The sequence below is a fragment of the Diadema antillarum genome, unplaced genomic scaffold (genome assembly GCF_040938485.1).
Source record: "Diadema antillarum isolate AM-2024a unplaced genomic scaffold, OU_Dant_1.0 scf00000004, whole genome shotgun sequence".
Taxonomy (NCBI): domain Eukaryota; kingdom Metazoa; phylum Echinodermata; class Echinoidea; order Diadematoida; family Diadematidae; genus Diadema; species Diadema antillarum.
This window is the reverse complement of record NW_027270893.1, coordinates 3,001,701-3,028,184: the sequence shown is the minus strand read 5'-3', so window position 1 is coordinate 3,028,184 and position 26,484 is coordinate 3,001,701. Positions and strand designations below refer to the sequence as shown.

The 26,484-nt window shown below is 44.8% G+C and overlaps 1 protein-coding gene across 1 annotated transcript in view; it reads right to left on the bottom strand.

Moving 5' to 3' along the window:
* LOC139708577 (uncharacterized) overlaps positions 1–26,484 on the bottom strand; it is a 110,024-nt gene that overhangs the window by 4,380 nt on the left and 79,160 nt on the right. The window contains exons 3-20 of the mRNA XM_071620548.1: positions 20,887–21,110; positions 19,158–19,974; positions 17,800–17,952; positions 16,384–16,477; positions 15,490–15,604; positions 14,629–14,814; positions 13,198–13,657; positions 12,330–12,445; positions 10,528–10,629; positions 9,407–9,611; positions 7,148–8,764; positions 6,327–6,504; positions 5,281–5,438; positions 4,441–4,932; positions 3,208–4,010; positions 2,557–2,755; positions 1,617–1,887; positions 658–803 (exon numbers count right to left, since the gene is read on the bottom strand). Of these exons, the coding sequence (XP_071476649.1) occupies positions 658–803; positions 1,617–1,887; positions 2,557–2,755; positions 3,208–4,010; positions 4,441–4,932; positions 5,281–5,438; positions 6,327–6,504; positions 7,148–8,764; positions 9,407–9,611; positions 10,528–10,629; positions 12,330–12,445; positions 13,198–13,657; positions 14,629–14,814; positions 15,490–15,604; positions 16,384–16,477; positions 17,800–17,952; positions 19,158–19,974; positions 20,887–21,110 (6,336 nt within the window). The remainder of the gene's footprint in view (positions 1–657; positions 804–1,616; positions 1,888–2,556; positions 2,756–3,207; positions 4,011–4,440; positions 4,933–5,280; positions 5,439–6,326; positions 6,505–7,147; positions 8,765–9,406; positions 9,612–10,527; positions 10,630–12,329; positions 12,446–13,197; positions 13,658–14,628; positions 14,815–15,489; positions 15,605–16,383; positions 16,478–17,799; positions 17,953–19,157; positions 19,975–20,886; positions 21,111–26,484) is intronic.

Below are 26,484 nucleotides of genomic sequence, written 5' to 3'. Positions count from 1 at the left end.
GGCCTAACAAATTACAAACAGCTCAAGGTGGCATATGATACTGTTCATTCATTCAGATAAAACAGAGAGAGCAGGTTGAAATAAAAAAAGATGCAAGAGAAGGGAAGGAAGAGAAGAGGGATGCCAGTTGCTGATGCCCTGTCACTTGAGTTGACATAGGAGACCGACGAGGTATAGGTAGTGGTGGTGTTGGTGGTGATGTTGTAGTGTAAGAGGGACCTGTGGGGATATGTGCGGTAGGGGAATGGGCAGAGCAGGGGGATGGGCAGAGCCAGAGATGGGTGGGGCAGCCGATTTTAAAGCAGGTAGGAACAGGAATAGCGATATGGTATAGGTAAGTATGGCGTATTCTGCCGTAGATTGGAGCAGTCAGGGGAAGGGTGGAGCTTCGGGTTTGGGCAGAGCCTGGGTATATGGGTTGGGTGGGGACAGAAATTGTGTGGGGCAGATTATGGATTGGCTGGGCTGCGGGTGGGGGGGGGGGGGGGGAAGGGGCACAATTGGAGGCCACTCGCTTGTGGATTCGGGCAGGGGGATGGGCAGTGCAGGGGATGGGTGGAGCCCGGGTATATGAGTGGGTGGGGACAGGGATTGGGTGGGGCAGATTAGGGATGGGCGGGGCTGCAAGGGGGAGGGGCACAAATGGTAGCTACTCACTTGTGGATCCCTTCCGCTTGCGCCTGTAGCTGCTGACGATGGCCTCAGGGGTGAGAGGGATCACATTCCTCTCGTTGGTGTGCTCCTCTGGATGGTACTCAGGAAGCTGACGAAACTTGTCCTCAAAGTTCACCTCCTCCAGAACCCTGCAAGGGGATGGACAGATGGATGGGTGAGGACTAGCTGAGATCACTTGAAATGCTTGTAGGATGACCCTTCAGTAAAACTAGTTCAACACGTACTTGCAGTGACTGCTTTGCAATTTTCCGTTTGAGCAGTCAAAAGTAATATGCCTTGAAAACATTGCTGTGATATTGTCTCTGCTGTTAGAGCAGTCCAATAATGTGCCTTGAAAACGTTGCCGTTACATTGTATTTACAGAGCCGCTTGCATGATCATCAATGCTTCGAGTAAATGTGGCAATATTTACATATTTTGCCTCTATACTGCTTAAAAATGGACCTGATGCAATAAGAAATATCTGGTGGACATTGATGTGCACACATCTTCTTCTTTCTCATTTTGTATCTTACACTGTAGCCAACAAACAGCACTTTGCTTCTAAACAAAAGAGACAGCATGATAAACAGCATTGCACGAGCCATGTTTCCGAAACCTGTAGACCATCAGGAAAAAAACTTGACAGACAAAGCTAGTTCTGCGCTCAATACTATACTGGACATAAAGTAGGTGTAAAATGAACTTATTATATCATAACTACAGGGCTCCCAACATTTACCTATTGAAACCAGGGCGACTCTGCAGAGCAACCTGGGAGATACTCGCAGAATACATGTATTTCGAGGAGCAAAAACATTTTCAGCATCAGGGAGATTTTAGATTCTCTTATCTGGACATGGTGAGATATAGAAGTTGTCAGAGAGACTCCAAGGAGAACCGGCAGCTCTGAAACATCTTTGACTAGAGAGGGGAAGTCTCTCGAAAATCGGCTCACTCACCTTTCCATTCCGTCGTCAATCTTTCTCTTCAGGATATTCTGCTTTGACTCCTTCCCCGGGGTGGACGGAGGCACCTGCGACATTTCCCCTGTGGATGGCGCGGGAAGGGCGCCCTCACTTGCCGCTGCTGCCGATACTCCTGCTGCTGCCGTTGCCTTGTGCAGGCCACCGTTCTCTTGGGCGTGGATGCTGCCGCCTGGATCAGGCTCAGCCACTCGGTGGGTCGCGGGCGCACCGGAGTCTTCGGGCGAGGTCCGACTCTGCGCACTCTCTGCATTGACATTTTGATCAAAATTAGCGTTACAAATTACGATTGACGAGTCAGTACTACTACAGGGCAGTCAACAACTCATAGTTATAATCATGTGATGCCAACCAATGATGTCTAGGAATCATATTCTGCATTGTGTCAATAGCACAGAGTAGGTAAATATTGCACCATATGACCATTTTGTAATGCATCATTTCTTTAAGTGCCTCTGAAATGTTTGAAATGCACACAATTATTTCATCATTTTCATAGCTTTGTTAAATGTGTACAGCCGAGAATATACATGTGAGTTTACACATTCATTAAGATATTTGGATTGAAATCTGTCCTAGTTTTTCACTGAGAAATTGTGATTAGCAAAAATGCAGAAGTTTACACTTTTTTGTTGCTTTTGTTGTGATAAGTAGTTGTTTTTGTTTTATTTTGTATAGTAAGTACTATATTTGTTTCTTTTGTACCCAAAGTAAAGAATTATCTCATCAAGGCCCTGTTGCATACAAGCTGAGATCAAACTAAGTCAGAAAATCAAACACAAGTCTGTGAACACTCAGTTGTGATTGGCTGATACGTGATCTATGTTTGATTTTCTGACGCAAGTTTTATTGCATTTTTCTTGCGCAACAGAACCCAGGGGAAAAAAATCAAAAAACGAAGGAAGCATCAACGCACCTCTGCTACTTGGAGTCACTGTTGGCGACAGCCCCCTCGTGGAGTGGGCGGGACCCTCCTTCTCTTCTCTCTCTCTTGACACGCCCTTCTCAACCTCCTTGGTCTCTTGCTCCGCCACGGCAACCGGGGAGGGGGACGCACCGTCCGGATGCGGGTCAACTCCATCGTTCTCGGACCCCATCGCAGCTCTGCTGCTCGACTGAATTACACACACACAATAAAAAAAAAAGAACACATTTGAAATCTGGATAATCCTGTATAGGGGATTACACTGAATCTCACATAAAAGTTCTCAAGCTCTAACTGGGAAAAACAGAAAAATAAACAGAAAATGGTTCGCATGAGGTTAACGTTTATATTTGAAAGAAGAAAAGTACTTTGGGGTTATCTTAAGTTTGTAAAATGCATACAAATGAGAGCAGCAGTCACTTTGCTTGAATGGGTACTTGACATAATTAATCTAAATGCATGTACCTATTCCATTTTGAATGATTTGTAAAGATGGTGAGTAATACGTCAATCAGTTTATGAATACTTTGTTCTATCCTCATTGGCAAGGCTACATCAAACTTTCCTAATCTTGCAACCATCAGCTGACCCAACTTTATGAGTTAATCCTTGAAATGGATGCAAAGGGAGGCAATTTCTCACCCTCGTCTCCCTCTTGGGAGTCTTTCCACTCCGATTGTACTCCTCCTCCATAATCTTCCGGTACAGCTTGCCCTTGCATGACCTTTGTGGCTTGCCCTTTGACCCATCCTGACCTCCGGTATCTTCCGCATCCTGACTGAACCCTCCCTGCACCTGTCTAGTACTGATATCTGATTCGTCTGTCCCCGGCCTGTCTTCATCCATGTTACCCGCAAAGTCCTTCCCACCTGCTGCCTCATCGTTCTTATCCCGGGAATCAAAGTTCGATTGTGAACGGGTGGTCCTTGTGCAGGCACCTTGTCTACTGTCTGGGCTGTCCCTGTTCACATCCGGACTTCCTTTGCTGCTGCCCTCACTGGCACGCGATTCAACTCGCTGAGATGATACTTCTTCCTCATGGCTTCTCGGCGCATCACTCGAGTCCTGAGAGGATGCCATGGTGGAAGGGAATCTCGCGGACTCTCGTCCCGACGCGTCGGAGTCCTTTCCCGCACTGCTCCCCGACTTCTTTGCAGCTAGTCGCTCACTCTGCGGGGTCTGTATCGGGGCCAGCTTGGGCATGGCCTTGTAGCTGGCAAACCCTGCCCCCGGGGTGCCGCCTGCGGTGAATACGGCACCGTTGGACGCAGCCGGTTGCATGGCGCTGGTGGTGGTGCGCGAGCCATTGAGGTTGGCGGGACTGTGGGGAGGCAACGTCGTGACGATGGGAATGGTGGCCAGCGGGGCCTTGATCTTCTTGGGGCGGGGCGAGCCATTGGTATGGGGCGAGACGTTGTCAATGTGGAGCTGATGTGTGCCAGTGCCTGTTGGCAAAGAAGATGCACAGACATGATATGAATACCTTGCCTACATTGGGCTCAAGCCCATAGGGAATCTACTCAAAGTACATTTACAGTTAAACAGGTGAACCCCGTGCCTTACTTGTAGACATAGAACAAACAAGATGACAACTGTGTTGTCATATCTGAGCATACTGATTACTAGAACATGGGTAATAAACCTCTCTGGACTCTCCACTATATAACGTAATGTGATGTCGTTTCACTGATGTGTAGCTATCCAGACAGTTGGCGATTTCAGGGTAGAAAAATCTTATGTGATCACAAAGTTAGTAGTGTGTGTGTTCATAAACTTCACTGGTCATAGCGCTATTGGATGTCATTCCTGAAATGGCTGTTATGCATTAATCATCAGGCACACCGACGGTGCACCTGAGCAGAGAGGAATACCTACCTATGGTGCTTGCCGGTGCATGCACCATCCCACTCCCGGTTCCACGGGTTGGCGGTGGTGCCTCCCCCTGCTTGATGGAGACGGTGATTGGAATCGACTGGCCGACCATCGTCGTCCCCTGCATCACCACCGGCTTGGAGATGGTGGAGGAAGAGGAGGAGGCGAGTGGCGTCATTCCGGAATGGATGACGGTGGTACCCGGTACCCCTGACACCGAGGACGCCGTCATGGTGAGGGCGGAACCCGAATGAGGGACAGCGACTGCCCCGCTGGGATTGGGTGTCGCAGAATTGGAGACAGAGGAGGAGGAGGAGGAGGAGACGGGCGTTGTCATGACGATACCAGTAATAGTTTGGGAGGAATAGTTTGGCTGGGAGGTGATGTTGACCACCGGTTGGAGGGGAGGAACCGTCTTTGTGGGTTTGGGTGCCACCGTCACTTGGTTCTGAGTGCCAGTTGGGGCTTTCGTTGCCGGAAGAATCTTTGTTGATCCTGCAGAGTAAAAACAAAAAATCCAAATGAGGCCCAATCTTGCTTTACTCTTATCCTGCAAAAGACTGGAAAAAAAGAGTAAATGCCAAAGTTGGAGTAATAATAATGGCAGGGCCCACTGTAAGAGCAGCATCACATCCATTAGGCCACCCTACGTAACACTCTAGTTTCATTTTTGTTAGTGTTACAATCACTATTTTCAACAGCACTTCAATCATCCTCATTGTTTTTCCTGGAAGATGGAAGTGACGTGAACAGACAAGATGAATAGAAAGAAATCCAAGATTAATGGCAAGAAACAGCACAAGGAATGAAATCCATAATGAAAAAGAGAGATAGATCATATACCTGGAGTGCTACTCGTCTTGGCAGGGAGGATGTTGGCCTGCTGGATGAGGGTGGGGACCTGTAGTTTGGTCTTCCCGCCTCCCCTCAGGGCGTCGGCATGCTGGATGATCACAGGTCCCTGAGAGGCCGTGGCTGCTGGCTGCACGTACGTCACAGTCCTGCAAAAGCAGAAGATGAGGATTGGGCTTTTAACTTTTTGTGAGATACCAAGCAACCACTTATGAAGTAATACAGAGCATACCATTCTAAGAGGAATTCAAAGGTTATTAGATTGAAATCGGTTTTGGAATGGCCGAGACATCCAAATTAGAATGGCCAAGACATCTAAAAACAAAGTAAAAGAAAGCAATCCTAATAAAAGGTGGGTTCCATCTTTTAAAAGGATTGCTCTTTTATGGATACCTCAGCCATTTCAAAACCAATTTTCATCAAATAAACATTGAATCCCTTTTGGAATTACATGCTCTTTTATAAAAAGTATCTCATTATCTCACCAAAAAGTTAGAAACCTGAAATTACAAGTAGGTCTAAGGTAAAACTATACAATGCCATTAAAAGATAACAATGTCCCAACACATTCATGAATATCCTGGTTCATTGTAGTATCTTCAATTGCTTATTTAATACACAAACAAATTGCAAAACAATCATCATTTTGATAGCTGTTAATGAGCATAGTTTTCTGGTGTCCTTCACAGCTTGGAATACACAATTAAAAAGTTTGGAAGTCTGTTTATGTATTCTGTTTCATGACTAGACTATTTATGATCATTTGTCCAAAGTTGCTCTTCTTTTTTTTTTTGGACTCTATATTTTTGGTACGTAAACAAGGTGCAGTAAACAATGAATAGCGCCCTCACTGAAGAATCAACCCTGCAGTTTATCGAATGTTTCCATCAAAATTTGGTCACTGTGCAATATATATCAACCATTTTGAGAGTTGCTGGTGGGTTTTACTGATTGCACCCCATGACAAGTATACAGGCAATACTGCTAGGAAGAAGTTGATAGCTCGGACCCCGTCGATTCCACGGCCGACTACTGACCTTTGACCTTGCGGAATGACCAGTCTCTGCTGCTGTGACGGCAGGACCGCCGTGTTGGACAGATTCAGCGACCCGCTCGAAACTGTGGCCTTGGTCAGTCCGGGCGCGGCAGCGACCGTCACCACGGGGCTGTACGGCTGCGTGATGATATTTACCGGCTGAGATGTGATAGCAGTGCCTGTGTTCCGTTGGTGAGAAGTAACGCAAAAGAGGTGGGGGGGGGGGGGAGAAAGTTATCATTAGTTTGATCAGGTCTCAGTCTATGTGTGGCAGGACCATTTTCAGTAATCTCTGTTGATGCAAAACTGGAACTTTAAGCCTGTATAAAATACTTTACATCATTACAACTAGAGTTTACTTGAATTGCACAATACATCACTTCACACCAAATGAAACAAATCTACACTTAGTTGCGAGGCTGTTTAGCACAATTCTGCCTGTCACACATCACTCTCCGCTACACAACATATAACTGGGTGGCTTGCAAAATTCTTGTCAGTTATAATGGTGAGGGTAGGATCCCAAACAACAGCCGTATAATACACTCATCATTTCCTGTACAGGAGATTCTTCATAAATCATCAGATTCTTTTGGGTCACTGAAAATGCGAGTGTCCATCTACCAGACATAAAATGATGAATGGATGGTTCACTGCTTGGTGCAAATTTTGGTTCATGGTGAGAAATATCTGTTATGTTGGACAAACATTTCAGTGATTATTAAACCCACAATGAATAATGCAAATTATCAATAAGACATTGGCTAGCTGACGAGTAGACAGGAGGACTCCTGGTAGAGAGATGTAGAGGGTGAAACTCACCAATGGAGACTCGCTGTGGAGAATGGTTGACCAGGTTGGACACCGGCCCCACCTGCTGGGGTAGTGTCACCACATGCGGCCCAACGCTCACTGGCAGCGGCTGGGTGGTGATCACCGGTATCACCGTCTGAATCTTGCCATGGTTGATGAACTGTGGCGTCAGCACGCCGGCACCCGGGGCACCGGCGTTGATCTGAGGCGCCGATAGCGAATGGGTGGCACCGCCGGGCGCCTGGTTGGTGACCAGGGTGACCTGGTTTTGCTGCGGCACGGCCTTGAGAGTCACCTGGTTCTGCGCTGGTGGCGGAGCAATCTGCACATTCTGGACTTGCACTGGATTGGCCACCTGGACGTTGGTGGTTCCTGTGACCTTTGACCCCGTGTTAATCTGCGCAGGGATCGAGGGAAGTATGTACTGAAGCTGGGTCAGGCCTGGGCTTTGGGCGACATTGTACGTTTGGACCGGCACCACACTTCCATTCTGCTTGAGGACGAGGTTTGTCAGGACTGCCGTCGGTGTCGTTGGCACTTGCACATTGGTCACCTCGACTGGAGGCGGCGTGGCTAGAATCTTTCCCTGAATGGCATTGACATTGACTGCATTAGTAGCAATCACACTTGTTAGGGGCTTGATGGTGGGGAAACCCGCTTTGGGCATTGTGGGAGTGTTCGGCGATGCAATTGTCACATTTGGTAGATTCGGCCTTCCAATTTGCACCACCCCACCATCAAAACCCACGCCCGCACCACGCTGAAACGCCGGCGACCCACTCACGATACCCGGCAAAGAGGTCGGCACAAGAGTAGCGAGGTTGGCGCCCCCTTGCACACTACTGTTGACGTCCGTCGGCCGCGGCGCCACGATCACCGACGTTGGCAGCGACTGGTTCAGGTTGGCCGGAGTCGAGGACGGCCTGTTGGGGGCAATGGTCACGTGCCCAGGGACGATCACGGCACCGGGGCTGGGTGCGATGCGCACCGTGGTGGGCAGCCCGACAGAATGAGTGTTCCTGACCGTCGCCTCCTTGGGCGTGGCACTCTGGCGCTCCGTCCTCACCACCCGTTCTCCTTGGTCCTTGGCACTGCTAGTCCCTGCTTCGTCTGTTCCCTGATATGGATTACCCTGAATTTCTTTGACTTGTGAATCGGTGGCATCTCGCTGCGATGCCCTGTCCTGTCCCGCAGGCTCTGGTTTCGATGCGCTCTGGCTAGCTTCTGCCCTCCCTTTCTTCCAAGGGTGGTACTCGTGGAATGCCTTGGCTTTGCTCCCTACCGGGTCCGACCTCCCACGAGGGGAGTGCACCTTGAAAACCGCACCTGTCGGCTGGAAGGTGCTCTTTGACGTCGCCGGTCGCGAGGAAGCGCCATCCGTCTGGTCCCCGCCGCCAAGCTCATTCCTTATCGGGGAATTCGAGTCCGGCTTGATCGGCTTGGGCCTATACGGCTTGTCGAGTGGTGGGAGTTGCTTCATGGGGGAAAATCGCTGCTGTGGAAACGCCTTGTTCTCAATCGTAGTCTCGTTCTCAGACTCTGTCTCTGACTCGCTGTCCTCCACGTTCTCCTTACACTCCAGGTCAATGCACTGTGTCTGCTGGGCACTGCTTCCTTCGCCCTCTGCTGAAATGACAACAACAAAGTCAGTCATTACTTTATCCAGTCTTCCTTCGTGGAATTGGAGTGCACGCAGCTATTTGGCACTGACGCATTCTTACCCTATCTACAGTATCTCTATAACTTATGATAATCTATCCCCAAAATTATGAATAAAAATCAAATTTTGATCCCTTTAACTCACTATTTGTATACCTGTGAACCTCCAGCAAAGAGACTATCATAAACATTTTACACTGCTGTACAAGTGGAAATGTTTGCTTGTTCCCATGTTAACTGGCCAGGTAAGATGATTAATGCATGTTTTTAATTCCACAGAATTCAATTTCAAAATAGTATGACATACAACGAGCAAATACAACAATTTCCATGCCTTTGTTTTCCTGCTAGTTTCATGTACACAAAATATACAAAAATCTCAACACCACAAAATTTCCACTTATAAAGTATCAGGTCTGCTGTGCTAATTGAAGAATAGAGCAAGGCCCAGTAAGTGTTGTTTTGTTGTTGTTGTTGTTGGGGTTTTTTTTAGCACATAAATCACACAAAGGATTATTGAATATGGTTTTAGAATCAAATTAGGGTAGTATATCAACAATCTATTAATAAAGGATTTAGAGGACGACGCCAAAGGCAGGTGCGACTCACCATTGGCAGCATCGTCACCCTCCTCGTCGATCACCATGCGCTCGTCGTCGCTCAGGGTCTCTTCGGATTCCAGGCGCGGCCGGGGGTCCTTGAGGGGTTTGAGAGGGGTGAGGGAGGGGACCGTCCTGCTGGGGCTGGGCTCCTCGGGGGCTCTCGTCTTGGGAGGGGTGGAGGCGGCATTGCTGGGACTCGAGACTGGAGTCTGCTGTTGGGAGTTGGAAACAGGGGTGCAGGTGGGAAATTTACGTCAGACTTTATCACTAGGGATGAGTTTAATATGAATAACCTCTTCCTTACTGGGGCTTGGAGTGCCATGCATTACTGCACAGCATACTGCCACATCTGAGAGACAATGGGTTGAGTTATGACCTGTATGTCATCACTACAGTCTGCTAGGAACTGTTTCATCCCAAGAAAATGGAAAATGATATTTTGAGGTGACATGAGGATAGCAAAAGAAGCAAGTATAAATTCACATATTTTACATATAATTGCAGCATACACATATTTTTCTACAACTGAGGAAGATAAGTGATTTTACTGTTTGAAAAAAAAAATGACTTCCAGAAAGAAGAACAAAAACAAAAGAAGCAAGTATGAATTCACATATTTTACAAATAATAGCAATATCTTTTTCTACAACTGGGAAAGATAAGTAATTCTACTGTTTGAAGAAATGACTTCTAGCGAAATTGCATGCAGCGTACAAACTGTATCACCATCATGGCAAAGCATTAAGAGGCTGTCTGCAATTCACCTGGGCACTGATGCATGTGTCCTTAACTAATGTATTTGTGAAGTTTGCAGTAGTTTGAAATGAACTTTGTGATCGAGCATCCAGTACGTCCATCGGATGGACGCTTTCACAGTAGAGAACTGCGCTATTCGAAAGTAATGTAGTCTTCATTGGGTTTGTGGGGACAAATCTGTGTCTTACCATGCATAATATACATTGTAAATGTATCATAAAATACAAAGAGTTTTTGTTCATTTGTCTCATGTACCCTCTCCTCTTATCGCAGAATACAGGTAATAGAAGTTAAGTTTGATGAGGTATCCAAAGTTGGTCAAAAGACACACAAATGTTGACATATGACTGAGCAACAGAGAGATCAACGTACCACCTTTGGGGCTGCCACGGGGGGCTTCTGCGTCGGCGTGGTAACGGCGTTACTGCTGATGGTCATCTGGCTCAGACTCAAAGATCTCTTCTTAGGAGGAAGCTGAGTAATGATTGTGATCAATGATTTAAAAAAAAGAACAAACAAGAAAATCAATGCTCATAAAAACAATGGCAACATAAACTACAACAACAACACTGGAAAGGAGCACCAATAATGCCACCTATGACAGTGAAGATGATGACTAAAGTCTACCCATATTGAACCCATTTCTGGGACGGGTTGAAGAGAGAAAAGCTGTCCTCGATCAAGTTTAACACCTTTTTTTTTTCTTCTCTGTTCCTTTAGCCTCAATAGCAATCAAAATAAACAGAGTTTTACTGGTGGTACTTTATTGGTGATATGCATATCCACAGCACCAAAGTAAAAAAGTAGCAGTGGGTGTGGTAGATCACAAATGGGGGATTGTAAAGTTCGGTGAGAGGGTGAGGAGGTCTTGTCACATTTACTGGTGGTGAAGATGTAATACAGATTTTTCTTTGCAAGATCTCTATTTTTTCCCCTTCTTTTAGAGCTCATGTGTCCCTTTAGCATCCCTGAGAATTAGATTTCTTTCACAAGCTGGTATATCGTAGCAGTAGGTAATTTAGACCTTACTTCAGAAAAACAAAATAAAACGGGAAATTTCTTCTTGATGGAGAGGAAAATAATACAGTGAAAACCAGTGAATTCCTTCAGACCAGAAAAAAAAAAATTCTGTTAATCTCCATACAAAAGGGGAGCACATTTTTGAGTGACATGGGATAAATTTTTCTTTTCTATCTTAAGTTCTCTGAGGTGTGTTACCTTAAAATTTCATATGCGATGTTGGGAGACATTATTCTTTAACCATGCAAAATTTTGTGACTTTTGCAAAAGGGATACGCATACAACCTTTAATGTTCATTTCTCTTCTTGCCAGACCAAACAAGTACCAGCAAAAGGCGCAAAAAAAGTGGGGACCAGCCTCTAGCTATTTATGAGAAAGAATGCTCTGGAGGTTTCCCTACTAGCGTCCCTCCACCTCCCCCCCCCCCCCCTCCCCACACACACACACACACCCTCTCTCTCTCTATCAAAAGAGTGGGGGTGAGGCCCCAGCAGGGGATTTTCCCTTCAAGCATTGAAAATTTGGCCTCTCCCACAGCAAAATGGGGTACAATCCTTTACCTACCACAACATCTCTCCCTCTCCCTCCATCTCTCTCGCTTTCACAAAGTTTGAATGAGGCTCAAGGAGGGTGTTTCCCTTTGACTCTTTATGCGCCACGGTGTAAACCCCCCGTGTGCCACATCATTCTGAGACCGTAACATACACTTTAGGCATGCTTTGAAAAATATGTTCTGTGTCTCAAATGTATTTGAGAAACTTTTATATAGATTTCTGTTGCAGTAGACACCCAATGGGCAAAGTTGCAGGGAAAATGCCAAGCTTTTGCTTTGACATATATTTTACGACAAATCTGTAATTATTTTTCTTCCAAATGACCAGTAGCTACATTATTGCCCAGGTATATGACTTTTCGCACACGAAACAGTGTCAGAAACTAAGAATTCACTCACAAATCCAATACAGTATATGCCAAATATTTTACAAGCTTTTCATTTTCACAAATTTCGCAAAAGTCGGGTGCTATTCACGAATTTAAAAGCATGCAAATATATGGACTCTGATCCTGATATGAATGTGACATGCACACGTACATTTTGTTGCTCAGCACTGTACACGAAAACTGCGAATTTAACCACTGATCACACACTAACCTGTAGGAATGACCTCTCCACTGTCAGAGGACTCTGTTTCACGTTGGTGGTGGTCGTTCTATCCTTGTCCGAGCAGCTGGCAGCAGAGGGCGCCCTTTCAGACTCCGCCTTGCTCGCTGGGGAGAAAACAACAAAGAGATAACAGATTGTTATATAGCCACCAGGTTCCAGATAACACATTCACTCGGTTGAGTGCCGTATCTTGTAATCAAGTTTCGGTCTCACCATTCTTTGAGAGTGTTTATCAGACTCCAGAGAGAAGAGAATCGCATTTCAAAAAGCGTTTCAAATGGCCTTATGAGTGTGGTTTGTATTGGATATCTCAGCCATTTCACAACCAACTTTCATCAGAGATTATAAACTTTGAATCCCTCTGAGAATTACATGCTCTTTCATAATTCATAAGAGGTTTCTCATTATCTCACACAAGAGAAAAGTTGGAAACCTGAAGCTCTATCTCAACCAAAACTATACCATCCCTCTAAGACATGAGTAAACAGATAAGTGAAATGCAGAGCACTGCATGAATTGAAAGATGGACAAACACAGTCAGGGTCGAAAGAGGTCAACCTGATTCCTAGAAGACTTTGTGTTACAGAAGTAATCAACTTCCTAAATCAATGGCTGCCAAAAACTGACTCGTGAAAATGCAAGGAGTTTGGAAAGAGCTTTCAGGGAGATGGCTAGTGTGTTCAATACATTCCAAATTAGCAATACACACTGTAGAGTTTCAAGCCGGGGAGATATTCCAAATCTTTCATCAGGACACGAGGAGGAGGTTGATTTTCCGACAGCCTCATGCAGAAATCAGGGAAACTTGGCAGGTTTCCTGCATGTTTTCCGCGGGCCAAAGGGCGTTCCCTCTTACCATGCTCCCAAGCGGGGCTGGCTGCCAACTCTGCTGCCTCGGTGTCAAACAGCCTCCGCTTCTCCTTGTGCACCTCCCCATGGATGGGACTCCTTGCCCTGCCAGGGCTCATCATTCGACTGGGGCTTCCCCGATGGGCGGGGCCAGGGCTGATGAGCGGGCCGGGGCTGGTCAGGTGACTGGGGCTGGTCAGGTGACTGGGGCTAGTCAGGTGACTTGGACTGGTCAGGTGACTGGGGCTAGCCAGGGGGCTCATCATGTGAGTGGGCGACATCAGTTGGAGTGGGCTGGTCACCCGGGCGGGGCTGGCCAAGGGCCCCGGGCTGCTCAGCGGGCCGGGGCTTGGCATGGGGCTGTTCATGTGAGACCCTCCGGAGTTGACCCCGCCGCTGGAGGACTTCTTTCGCTCTCGGCTGCACCACTTCCAGTCTGGATGGGCCTTGAAGTGGGCCTCCTTCACCTGGGAGGGACAAACAGTCACAGGATCATCATTAGAACATATCTCTACTTCGAATAAGATCTGTATCTTCTGTTTGGGGGGTTTTTATTGTTGTTTTTTTTTGGGGGGGTGTTTTGTTTTTGTTTTTGTTTTTGTTTTTGTTTTTCGCATTTAACAGTCAATTTGATACAAATTACCATGCCACCAACATCAACTTTGTCTCATAAATTCAAACTTGGTAGTGGAAGTGAATGGTCATCCATCCATCCACCCACCAATCCATCCTCCAATTCATCCATCCAGCCAACATTCCATCCTTCTACCCATGCAATTGCTGTAAAAGTGGACATTTTCAGGAAATTTGCACTACCAGAAACTGACACAAAAATAAGCATGCAAATACTTCTGCTTGCCATATGTTCAAGTAATTAGTGTCTTGATTCTACAGAATCAAAAACATGCAAAATTATTCTTGCCCAGCCAAGTGAAAAATTGTGCAAAAAATATGCACTTTTACAGTAATCATCCATCCGTCGATCCTTCCATCCAACCAACAAACCACCCATCCTTCCATCCACCTGTTCATCAATCCTTCCATCTAACCATCTTTCCATCCAACCTTCAATCCATCTACCCATCTATCTACTCATCCACCCATTAATCCATTCATTCATCCATCCATCCATCCATCCATCCATCCATCCATCCATCCATCCATCCATCCATCCATCCATCCATCCATTCATTCATTCATTCATTCATTCATTCATTCATTCATTCATTCATTCATTCATTCATTCATTCATTCATTCATCCATCCATCCATCCATCCATCCATTCATTCATTCATTCATTCATTCATTCATTCATTCATCCATCCATTCATCCATTTATCCATCTATCTACTCATCCACCCATTCATCCATTCATTCATCCATCCATCCATCCATCCATCCATCCACCCACCCATCCATTCATTCATTCATTCCTACCTGGAAAGCAAGCTCATGGTACTTCTGCTTCTCCTTCGGTTTGAGGGCGTACCACCACTCCCCAAGGATCTTGCTAACGGTGCGATTGTCCTGGTTCGGGTGCCGCTGGTGGACCAGGGCACGATGCCGCTTGCTGAAGATCATGAAAGCGTTCATCGGCCGTCGCACATGGTCCTTGTCCCGGCTCTGCAAAGGTGGGGGGGGGGGGGGGGGGGACACAGATCATGTTTAGGTTTAGCTGCTTTCCTTGGTCCAAACCATGGGAACCCAGTATCCACAGGCTCCACATGGATGGATTGGGGGGTGTCATGCTTTTTCACTCCTCAGACCAAAACTTTGAATCGACTACCTATACAACTACATCAACTTTCATTAACAGAAACATTCAAATCGAAACTGAAAACTATTTGTTTCTCTCACATTAAAGATTACATAACTGTAATATAATATGTCAAGGAGAATTGTGTTTCTGTTTTTGATTGCTTGTTAGCTTGCTTGATATATTCCTACCCACTCTCTGATGTTTATACGTCCTATATGATAATATTTTCAAGAGCCATGACCACCGAAGTGGACCTGCATATTACATAAGTAGGCAATATCACTACTATCAAAAGGTAATGCAATACCACGTCATACAGAATGATGGTAATAATGAAACATAGACAAACTCATACACATACAAGATCATGTACCAACTGAAAGTAAGCAATAAAGATGATACACACAAATGGCCATAATGCCACAACAGCAACATGCAACAAATCACATGGCAAAACTTATGAATTCTTTTCTTCCCTTTTCCAGACAGTGAGACCTTTGACCCTTCAACTCTGCACATGACCTACTGAGGGCGCTCACCTTGCGTGGACTTTTCGGCTCCTTCTCGTCCTTGGGCAGTGAGCTGAGTGACTGCGATCGTCTCTTGCTGGGCGATACGCTGCCCGTCGTCGGTGGGAAAGTAAATGCGCTTGGCCTGAAACCGAATGAAGTCGGTGAAGCTTCAATTAACATCTTTGTTGACACACTGCACTTCCACAATACAGCCAACTTGTACACAAGTGCAACATATATGTTTCTGCATTTATAGATGCATGAAATTAAGTATCTTTAAACAGTACATTCTGTGAGTGTGTATATGTATAGATATAACTAAATAAAGACAGATAGATAAAAAGATACATACATACATACATACATACGTACGTACATATATACATACATACAGACAATAAACAAACAAAGATATACGCAATAGATGGATAACAATTATATTACTGGAATTAAGAATTAAAGTGCTTTTACTTACACTTCTCTAATTATCTCAAATTGAAGTAGGAGTAAAAAGTACAAAAACAATCTATGGAAGACGAAGCGTTTCAGAAATCAAAATAGCTGACAATGTTTTCCCCCTTGTACATCTCTCAAATCTAGAAACATTGACAGAATAATTTGTTGCCACTGAACGCGCAAGAAAATCAGTGCTGCACATATGCCATGGATAGAAAGCTATCTCAAGCTACCTCACAGCTCATCTCCTTTAACCCTTTCTGTACCAGGGACTTTGGACAGTGTGCACGATGCTATGGAGTTTTTCTGTGCCAATTGGAACACAAACCACACACAGGTTTACCCTCTCGTTTTCCTGCCCCTCTACCCTCCCCCTTCCCCCTTCCTCCCACCTCCCCCCCCCCCCCCTCCTTCACCCCTCAGCCAACACTCCAGGTGTTTGGCAACATGCTCCAGGGTACTCACGCCTCCTCCCGCTTTGGCAGGAGTCCATCGTGTTTGCCCACGAGGGTCGTGGCCCCCTGGATCTGTCGCATCGTCGGAAGCCTGGCCGTGTCACCTGGGTCACGAGGTGTGGTGGGAAAAAAAAGAACAGAAGTCAAGTTACCTCTCATAGAGAGTCATAGGGGAACATAGGTGGGGTGGAGTGCATATGTGAAAAACTGGGAATCCTGTCCCCCACAGGGTGTTGTTTTGATATGGATTTTTGTTCTGTGCATGTTTCCCATTCATTTCTGTTGCATTCTACAGCACAGCTCGGGTTCCACCCTCTTAAATTTGATATACTCTTGGAATATGAATGTAAATTTTACATTTATATGCATGATTGTCGGTGTGCTTCTATGCACCTACAGCTAAGTCTTTGACAGTTTGAATAATTTGACTTAAATATGCCTACTTTAGCCCTGAATGGCCAAAGATGCACCACACAGAACCATTTCTGCATATCATTGTAAGAAATTTGGCACATAAATTCAATGTCACTTGCACCTGTATTTTTACTTATATATTATTCACAGTTGCTTTGTCCTACCCAGCTAAAAAAAAAAAGAAAAAAAAATCATCATTTTGTGTTTCTGTAGAAAAGCTTTCACCATTAATCCCACACAGTGTGGGACTGCCAACATTCATACAACGAAATCAGCGCAGTTTCAGAGAGCATTCGAGTAGATTATATGCATGTCATATGCATCAAATTGAACACAAATCAATTTCCAAATGAGGGAGGCTTTTATATTCTTTTATCTAGACATGAAGTTATATTGAAGTTTTCAGGGAGCCACCCACGGAATCAGGGAGACACGGCAACATTGAAGTCTAAAACTTCGAAGATTTGAAACTCCATGTGAACCTTTAACTAGTATCACTAGGAGCAGGATGAGAAAGTAAAGGAGACCTCCAGATGATTTTCAGACTTCTACATTTGAACAACTAAAAATGAGTTATATCAAGTACACAGTTTCAGAATATACAGTGATCTGGATGAGGAATAAGAATGTTTTCAAAATTTATAACAAATTGCAATGAACAAGGATGATGACATGGTAGCCTCACCATAAGAATGCACGAGTTGGGGCTCGAGGAAGCAGAACAAAAGAAGAAGGCATGCATAGATTTCATATAGGTGAACTTGTTAAGCAAATTGTAATGTAATGGAATTATGCTGTTACATTTCTGAAATATTTGAGGCTCGTATGTCATCAACACTGTTCAGTGTAATTTGTGTATTAAAGATTTTTAGAGTATTGGTTTTTCTGATCAAGGACCGCAATAAATTCCACAAATTTATACATGGAGCTGTCGATTTATGTACTACGTGATGTGAAATTATGAGAATTGTCTGGAATGCCCCTTTAAAATGCCCATAGTGGGGAGTATCACCTTGCTGCTGAACGGCCGCAGCGTGCTGGTTGGCGGGCAGGGCCTGGGCGTCGCTAGGCGTCGGCGAGGAGGAGGGGTGGCTGATATTGAAGATGGGAACCAAGGAGTGCCAGTAGAAGACAGGCACGTGGCCCGGGGGCACCACCACTTGAGCTACAATGGGAAGAAAACAAAAGGGGGATGGTGGCTCACCTTCACTTCCATACCACAGCCAACAAGACCTGAAGAGTTTTACTGCAAAATGAGCCAAGCACCATTTTTAAACATTTCAAAGTACGTCCATCATCAGATTGAGCAAAATTAAAGGGGAAGGCTAGTAACTGATCACTGGGAATCAGTGGAAATGCTGGGAGATGATTGTTCCAATCCTTATGGGATTCATTCAAGAGTTCATTGTATATCTATTGTTGTGTGAAATGATTTACTTCAGAACGGTCCCATATTCAAGTAATGTGCAGATTAATGCTCCGTCACTGACCAGGGACGCTAACCTGGAAGCATTAAACTGCACATTACTTGAATATGAGACCATTCTGAAGCAAATCATTTTCACACAACAATAGATATACAATGAACTCTTGAATGAATCCCATAAGGATTGGAACAATCATCTCCCAGCATTTCCACTGATTCCCACTGATCAGTTACTAGCCTTCCCCTTTAAACCATTCCCGTATTATACCTCACTTCTGACATAACACGGAATATTTTAGACGTTATGATTTTAAAAATCCTGTATTTTCTTATTATTTTGTTTGTTTTTCAGCAGCTTTAGTCACAAATATCTCAACTTAACAAGAATGGAGTTAGCTCGTTTTGCAATAAAACTCTGCACTTGTAGGGGAATGATTTATGCACTGTCACGTATTCATCCATGGAAGACTAGTCCGGATTATTTTAATACTTGGGCAGGTGTCTATGGGAAGTACATGTTACAGCAAAAGCAGCTCATTCTCAATGGGTTAAACTCAGCATAGCCATCTGTCCATTTCATCTTTCAATTCAAGAAACCACTTGCTGTTCGTATATAGGTGAGACTTGCAAATCAAATTACCTTGAAAATTATGAATATGGGTTGGGTACTGCAAACATACTAAACCCCTTGGCCATTATGATTAGCACAACTAATTCTTGGCAAGTACAATGACTGGGAACTTGACTGTTTAAGGTAAGAAAGCCCTTGCCCTATCCTGTGCATGGCATGTGAGAATTGAGAATTTAATGAGAAAATGTGAGATGTGAGAGTTCATCATGAGTATCTTGCAGTAACGTGTTCCAAGAAGTTTATCAGCCACACCCAGCTACACCCGGAAAAGAAAAAAGCAAGAGGTGACCTTCAATCCGCAGCCAGTTCTCACCTGTGCCTTCTGGCTTCTCCCCCTTGGTAACCTCCTTGGTTCCCTTGGCAGCGACTGGTATCATCGCAGACGGCGTGAGCGGGGCCTGCCCCACCTGCTGCTCCTCCTGGGGTAAGACACGCCCGCCGTGGCTGGGACCAGTCCCGTTCTCCCTGGATGCCGCGCCCCTCGCGGGCACCTCCCGCCCGTGCTCGGCGTGCCTTTTCCTGCCATCCGACACCGCTGGTGGCACGTACACCTCCGCAGCCGAGTGAGGCTCCTTTGGTGCATCACCCTTGGCATTCCTCTCAAGCTGTTCACCACTGGGACTGGTCTGGGTCTCCTGGACGTGGACGTTGCCAGAGATGCCCTGCGGGGGAGCCAGGAGTGCCGCCCGGAGCTTGTCGGTGGCTGGTGGCGGAAACTCGAAGTGGCTCTTTTCGCCGTGCTGGTGCACCGGCACCTGTCGTACCTGCTGCTTGACCATGCTGACCGGCGAGATCATGTGCTGCGGCAGCTGGCCGGGGGTCAGGGAGACCGAGGCCAGCTGGGCGGAGACGGGAGACTTGGGCGTACTCCCGCTCCCGCTGCTGAGCTCCACCCCGGAGTCCTGGCTGTCCGTCCTCCGGGAGTACTCCCGCTTGGCGTGCTCCATGCCGATGCGGATCTGGAGCTTCTGCGGGCTGACGGGTGTGGCAAAGTTGAGCCCCGCCTGCACGGTGGGCGTGGAGCTGGCGCTGTGGCCTGCCTGGAGCCTCGGGGAGGTCACTTCAGAGGAACGTCCAGAGATGGGAGTGACCTGTCGACTCGGAGTGCCAGAGTGAGAGCTATGCTGGATCTAGTGAGGAAATAATGTCACATGATAAGTACATGTACAGCCCTTCTTTTTTCCCCAAGGCTAGACACCCTATGCCCTGTTGCAACAGTTCACCCTTACATGTTATCCTTAATATTTTCTTTATCTATTTTCTTTATCCAGTTGCAGTAATCAACATATGACACAAAATTTACTGGAAATGAAAAAATTAAAGAAAGCAACTTATCACATGAAGATTTGAAGATTGTGCCCTTTTACTATATTATTTCATTTCTGTGTGGTCCAGGACACAAAACTCAAATGGACTTATTAAACCTTCAAGCAACACAAAACCTAAATGGATACCTGAAATTTAGTGACTGCTTGTTCTAATGCACTACTGAAATAAGCAAGAAACATTGGTATGTACAGTGTCATTGAGAGATGCCAACCTAATAGTTAGTTTTCAGGATGTTCTTTCAACCAGGCAGCATGCTGTAGTAGCTACCAACCTCCTTTTTCTAGATACTTGAGCACCATTTCATAAAGCATTTTACAATACCCTCCAATGTACAGCTAGATAACACAGTGATAGCTACATTGCAAGTAACAAAGAATAAATTAGAAGTGAAGATTTCAGCAATGTTTATAATGTCTACACAGTTCGTTCTGCTGGCAGCTGCAGCAACTGCCACTACCACGGCAACAGCCAAGTAACAACCAATCATCTGTGAGTATTTTTTCTTTATACTCACATGGAAGTATCTACATGTATTACTGTTAGTGGTTCCTACACCTATCGGTTCAGTAACTGTAACTGCAAGTATGTGTATGTATCGATAGCTCTTGACCATTCAACTACAAGCTGTACAAGTGACTATAAGGTTGTGATCTCATTGGGTTTGGGGGGCTTTTTTGCATAAACGGCAGTAATAGGACATGGTCGGTGCTGACCTGCGAGATGGGCATAAAAGTGGTCTGGCTGCGGTGGCCGAAGTGCGCCGGCGACGGAGTCTTGGAGGCGGAGCGAGGCGAGTGGGGCGCCGAGTGGTGCTGGATGGGGGTGAAGCAGGGCATGCAGGGTGTTCCCGATCGCGAGCTGCCCAGCGAGATTAGCATGTTGGCCGCCTCCGCCTCATCCATGTCAAACTTCGATGGGTCAATCTGGGGTCGCGAGTCTGTATCAACGACAACGAAAAGGCGAGAGAACATAAATGGCACGTCCTGGGACATGGTAGGGAGAAATACTTATAGACCCTGTAGCACAAGGATATAATGAAGTGGTATGGCTGGACCAATTCAGATACTGTATATGCCATATATTACGCGAGTCTAAATTTTCGCGAATCGGGAATTCCCGATGATTCGCGAGTGGTTAAATTCGCGATCGTGGAGTCTTGTACTGAATGGAGAAATGTACACGCATACGTCACATCCACATTGGGATCAGAGTCAATATTTTTAGTCTTTAATTCCGCGAATAGCATCTGACTCGCGAAATTCGCGAAAATAAAAACCTCACAAAATATTTGGCGTATACAGTATTCAAGAATCCCCGTAATGAATTGCGTACAGCTTTGTCACTGATTGCTATGTAAGTACACACACAGCCGAAGATTCTCGACAGGGATTGACAGTTACCGACGAACGCACACTTCGATGCAACTATTTGCTGACCAATGCTATTCATGGCTTTATAATGCACCCCATGGCCAGCGAATAAATTGGGCCGGCCATAGATCCCCCCGCTACCGGATCTTTAAAAGGAACCCAAACCAAAAGAGCAATGCGGATTGAGTGAAACAAAAATTCATTTTTCTCGCATTATGTAAGAGCACTTGACTGACCACTTTCAGAAAGCAGGGGGAATAATTGCTACCCTTAACATATGTCAGTATCAAGTTGATGGAATGTGTAATTTTCATGAAAAATGAATTTTTGTGGAATTCCCTTTATATTTTCTTTATACTGTTGTTCACTCATACGTCATAACCTCTAGTAGTCTCTTCATCCAGCGGTTCCAACACCAAAAAAACAACTCAGAACTTTTGCATCGATTGTCTGATTTTCCTCAAACTTTCACTCATGTGTTCTACTAATGCTGCAGCTTTCACTCAATCCACATAGCTCTTTGGGTTTGGGTTCCCTTTAATGGCACGGTCTGGGTAATTGTAAAGAGAGGGAGGTGTTGAAGGCCTACTCGCTCTCAGTAAATATCTGAGGTGCAAAGATTGACAACTCCATCTGTGAGTGTGAAAGCCATCTTGCTTAATGACAAACTGATGACATCACAAAGCAAATGACAAATTAAATGTTTCATAAGGATGGGGGCCACTTTATAGGGACAGATTATGCACATGAAAGAAAACTGCATGTGTGTTTGAGCATAGATACTATGTTTACATTTCACTGACAGTCATATAGACATAAACAAACATGTATATGTATTTTTATTTTATTTTATGTTGGTACATGAAATATTAACATACACATTATATGCCTGTACATAATACATAAACACACACGTATCCTATACTATAATACTCGAAGTTGTTGTTGTTGTCGCGGCCTTATGTATTTCCTGTTTTATTTCGGCGTTGCTGGTTTCTCTATCTCCTCCCGAGCCGTCGGCTCCGGGCAGTTGCGACCGGTGCCGTCGGCCGTAGGAGAGTATCCTACATCGAATGGCGCGGGTTTCGTCCCCTCTCCGCCTCCGTGTCGACGTCGAGGACGAAAAAGAAAAATTAATTAGCAACATGCATAATGCATTTTTGTGCGTGACGAAAGAGCCGAGCGTTTCAATATTCACCGATCCTGCGCTGGCCTCCTGCTTTCTCGATCTTACATCTTTTAGCTTGCAGAGACACTGGGGGATACTAAAGATGATGGTGCAGCGAAACCTCTGACATCTTCCGGCGGACGCGCACGCACACACACAATGTACCTCGCAGAACTCTATACACACTCTACACTGTGTGTATAATAGTTCGGTGATGTACCTTTGCCTCCGCCTGTTACGTGTACTGAATGTATTGACGATGGTTACACGAATCTGTGTGTGCGTGATATGGACTACAAAGGCATTTACGTACAGTTCGCCATTATTGGCGTCCCCAAATGAAAACAACGAACGTTGTTATGTAATTGTATTTTGCACAACTGCAGAATACTATATGCAGCTCAGGTACGTCATTTAGTTTGCTCGCCGTTTGCTCTCAAGTCCGGTGTCATTGTACGCAGACTGTTTAGGACGCGGCTAAATATATTTGCCGATCGTACCCTTACATATCAGATTACACGCGCAGCTGTGTCCATTCGTTTACTGCAGAGCTGCTGTAATCATACATATTCATAAGATGAGCGGACGTAGAGGAAAACCTCGCTTTGCCGACCGCCTATTTTTAAAATTGCAAGTGGAAATAGAATGCGTGGTTCTATGGTCTATCAAACCAAGTTTTGGTGACAAAAAAAAAAAGAGGGAGCAAATGAAGACGAATGCAGTGATGTATATATTCTTCTTTCTTCCATAACATGGGAAAAATATTAAAGAAAAAAAAATACGAGGTCGTGAGAACCTACTCACACGGGTGCCTATTAAACCTGATGACTATGATCTCCCCCTCCCCAAATAATAACAACGATGATAATAATAATAATAATAATAATGATAAGGATAATGATAATAATGATATAATAACAACAATAATGGGAGCAATAATTGTAGGCCTAATATTAATTATGATAATGTACAATCTGAAGCAGATGTAGTTCTATATTAATATGATATATCAAGCCAAGTTTTGGTGATTAAAAACAAAAAGGAGGGAGCAAAATTATGAAGACGAAAATATCTTATTTTTCTCTCATAACGTGGGGAAAAGAAACATGAAAAAAAAAACACACAAAACAAACCAAGGCCTTGAGACCAGCCGTGATTCCCGCGGGTGCCCGCGTGGATGCAAGAGCAGGGGGTAATCAAAGTCATAGTGTTAATATCTTCCCGTTTCGACGGGAACAACCTGTGGGCAGAACTTTCGGGGAATCTCATTTGCGTTTTTGGTAATTTTTCCCTGAATATTTTTGTTTTTTGCCCTGCGGAGGTGGAAATGTGTGTGTGCGTGATGGGGGGAGGGGTGAGGGGCAACAAGACAACTGTCGGACTTCAACGGGTGCAAATAACCCCTCGGAACTCAAGTTCTATAATAAAAGCAAGTAGTGGCGGGAATGATCCCTACCAATGGACCGGATCGCCGGGCACATACTACAAAAATGTATTACATGGATTAAATTTCTGGGAAGGGTGGTCATTTAGAAGACAGCACAATTAACGAAAGAATGAGAAGACTTTTCTTTTTATTTCTTCAATAAAAATGTGCAAAATCGTATTATGAGGAAAAAATAGAACCCCTCAGACCCGTGGATTTCCACGGGTGCTGCTAGTTATAATATATTTACACAAGTACACATTTACATTTGCACACACACATATATATGGGCACGGTTGTGTGTATGTGCAAACATTATGTCATTGGTTTGAGTTTAATTACCTTAGCAGCCACCATTCTACCTGTTTCACCCAAGGTTCATGTACCCATCTCCCAGATCTATGACATCTATTATCAAACTCTCCCATTACCTTTGTCTACATCACTCATATTCTCTCACATGTATTCTCTCTCTCTCTCTCTCTCTCTCTCTCTCTCTCTCTCTCTCTCGCCATCCCTCTTTCTCTATCTGTCTCTCTTCTCTATTGCTGTGTATGCGTGATTCAGAGATGCCAAGTTCAAAAAAATTTCATGAGTGAGATTTTCATGACTCGGCGTCTCGGCGCTCGTGCGCATGCGCACGCAAACGATGGGGGTGTCCCCCCTCCCATGGTAGGGAGCTTTTTTTAATTATTAGCTCTTAATGAGGTGATCTGGTGCACACTTAAGTGACTATTTTTTACTTATTTTGAAAGCAAAAGGGAAATATACCTTCAATTGCAACTATCACTTTAATCCTTTGAGCTATGCTCCTTATTTTTGGCCCAAGTTGCAGAATTTACCCGATGCGTGAGAAAAATGGGCACCATGTGTGAGATCGTGAGACAGACCTTAAATGCGTGAGTCTCACACAGAATGCATGAGACTTGGTAGCATCTGGTGATACTTGATGTATTGTTTAGCCACGGTCGCTGAAGGGCCTTGGCCATTCAAAAGAATCTGGTTGCAGATCGCGATTCGGAAATGCATTTCTAAACATGTTTAACGACGTGTTGAAATAATGTGAAGTGTCAATGGCTTTCCATTAACCAGCAGCTGCATTGCAAACTTCTTTGCATGTCAATCAAACAAGAAATTCTTGGATACACATCCATGCCCGAGTACATAAATAATCATGGGTATGTATACATGGCATCATGAGGTCGAGCTGAACACCACTTCCGTAGCTTTCACACCTACCAAGATTGCTTAATTTGAAACAAGATTGCAATGAAGCATCACTAGAATCATGTTTCAAGTTAAGCATTCTTGCCGTGTGAATGCAAACTGGTTATCGCGGAGGGTGATTTGAAAAGTAATTCCAATTGTGTTTCAAATGACGGTCCGGAGGCGTTTTCCAATCACATTTCGACAGAATTAAGCAACAAAACGACCGTATGAATGTAACTGAGCTCCAATGGTGTTTTGGGGGCGGAGATTACAGTGACCTTTCATCCACTCACAAAGTGACGCTCATGAGTGATAGATGGGACTTTGGAAAGAAGCCAAACCTCCCCTCCTTGCTCTAAAATAGAAAACCACAGAATCTGCGAAGCCTTCCTCAGTCGTGTGAACGAACGATGACTCAAATCATAATTACAATTGTGTTTGTAATTCAGCATTCAAATTAAGCACTCTCTGTGCGTGTAAACGCACAGTTCATCATTCATGTTTTTGAGGTCAAACGAGTAAGACCACATACATGCACATACAAGCACCTCAAGACTCAACTAAAACTTGATTGTGGCCAGCCACAACTCAAAAAAAAAAAAAAAAAAATGACTTGTTGGTTGGGGGAGGGGGGGGGGCGGCGTGATACACATTTACTCTCACACATACACCAGACTATCTCATGTAACACGAAGCAAGCTTCTAAATACATTTACAAACCAGTTTGTTTTATTTTTTTCAAGTGTGAAGCGTCTGTATCTGTGTCTGCATCTCCCCTCCCCCCCACCACAATTTCAAGAGAGACCTGATTCACCCTCTTACTGATATTTCCTCATCTCCCCAGGTCCTATCTGTCCACCAACCACCAGCGCGTGATGAGTTTCACAGTACGCCACAAAACGGGGGTACCTCAATGCTCCCTTCCCACCCCCCCCCCTCTGTCTTTACCCCCATTTTTCTGTTTATCTTTGCACTTTAGAAACACCCATAAAGTTCCATGTAAATGCAATTATCATCATCACTACCTTCATTATTATCATTATTGTTATTATTATTATTAGTAGTAGTAGTAGTAGTAGTATGACTACTATTATTATCATTGTTATTACTACTATTATCATCATTGTTATTATTATTA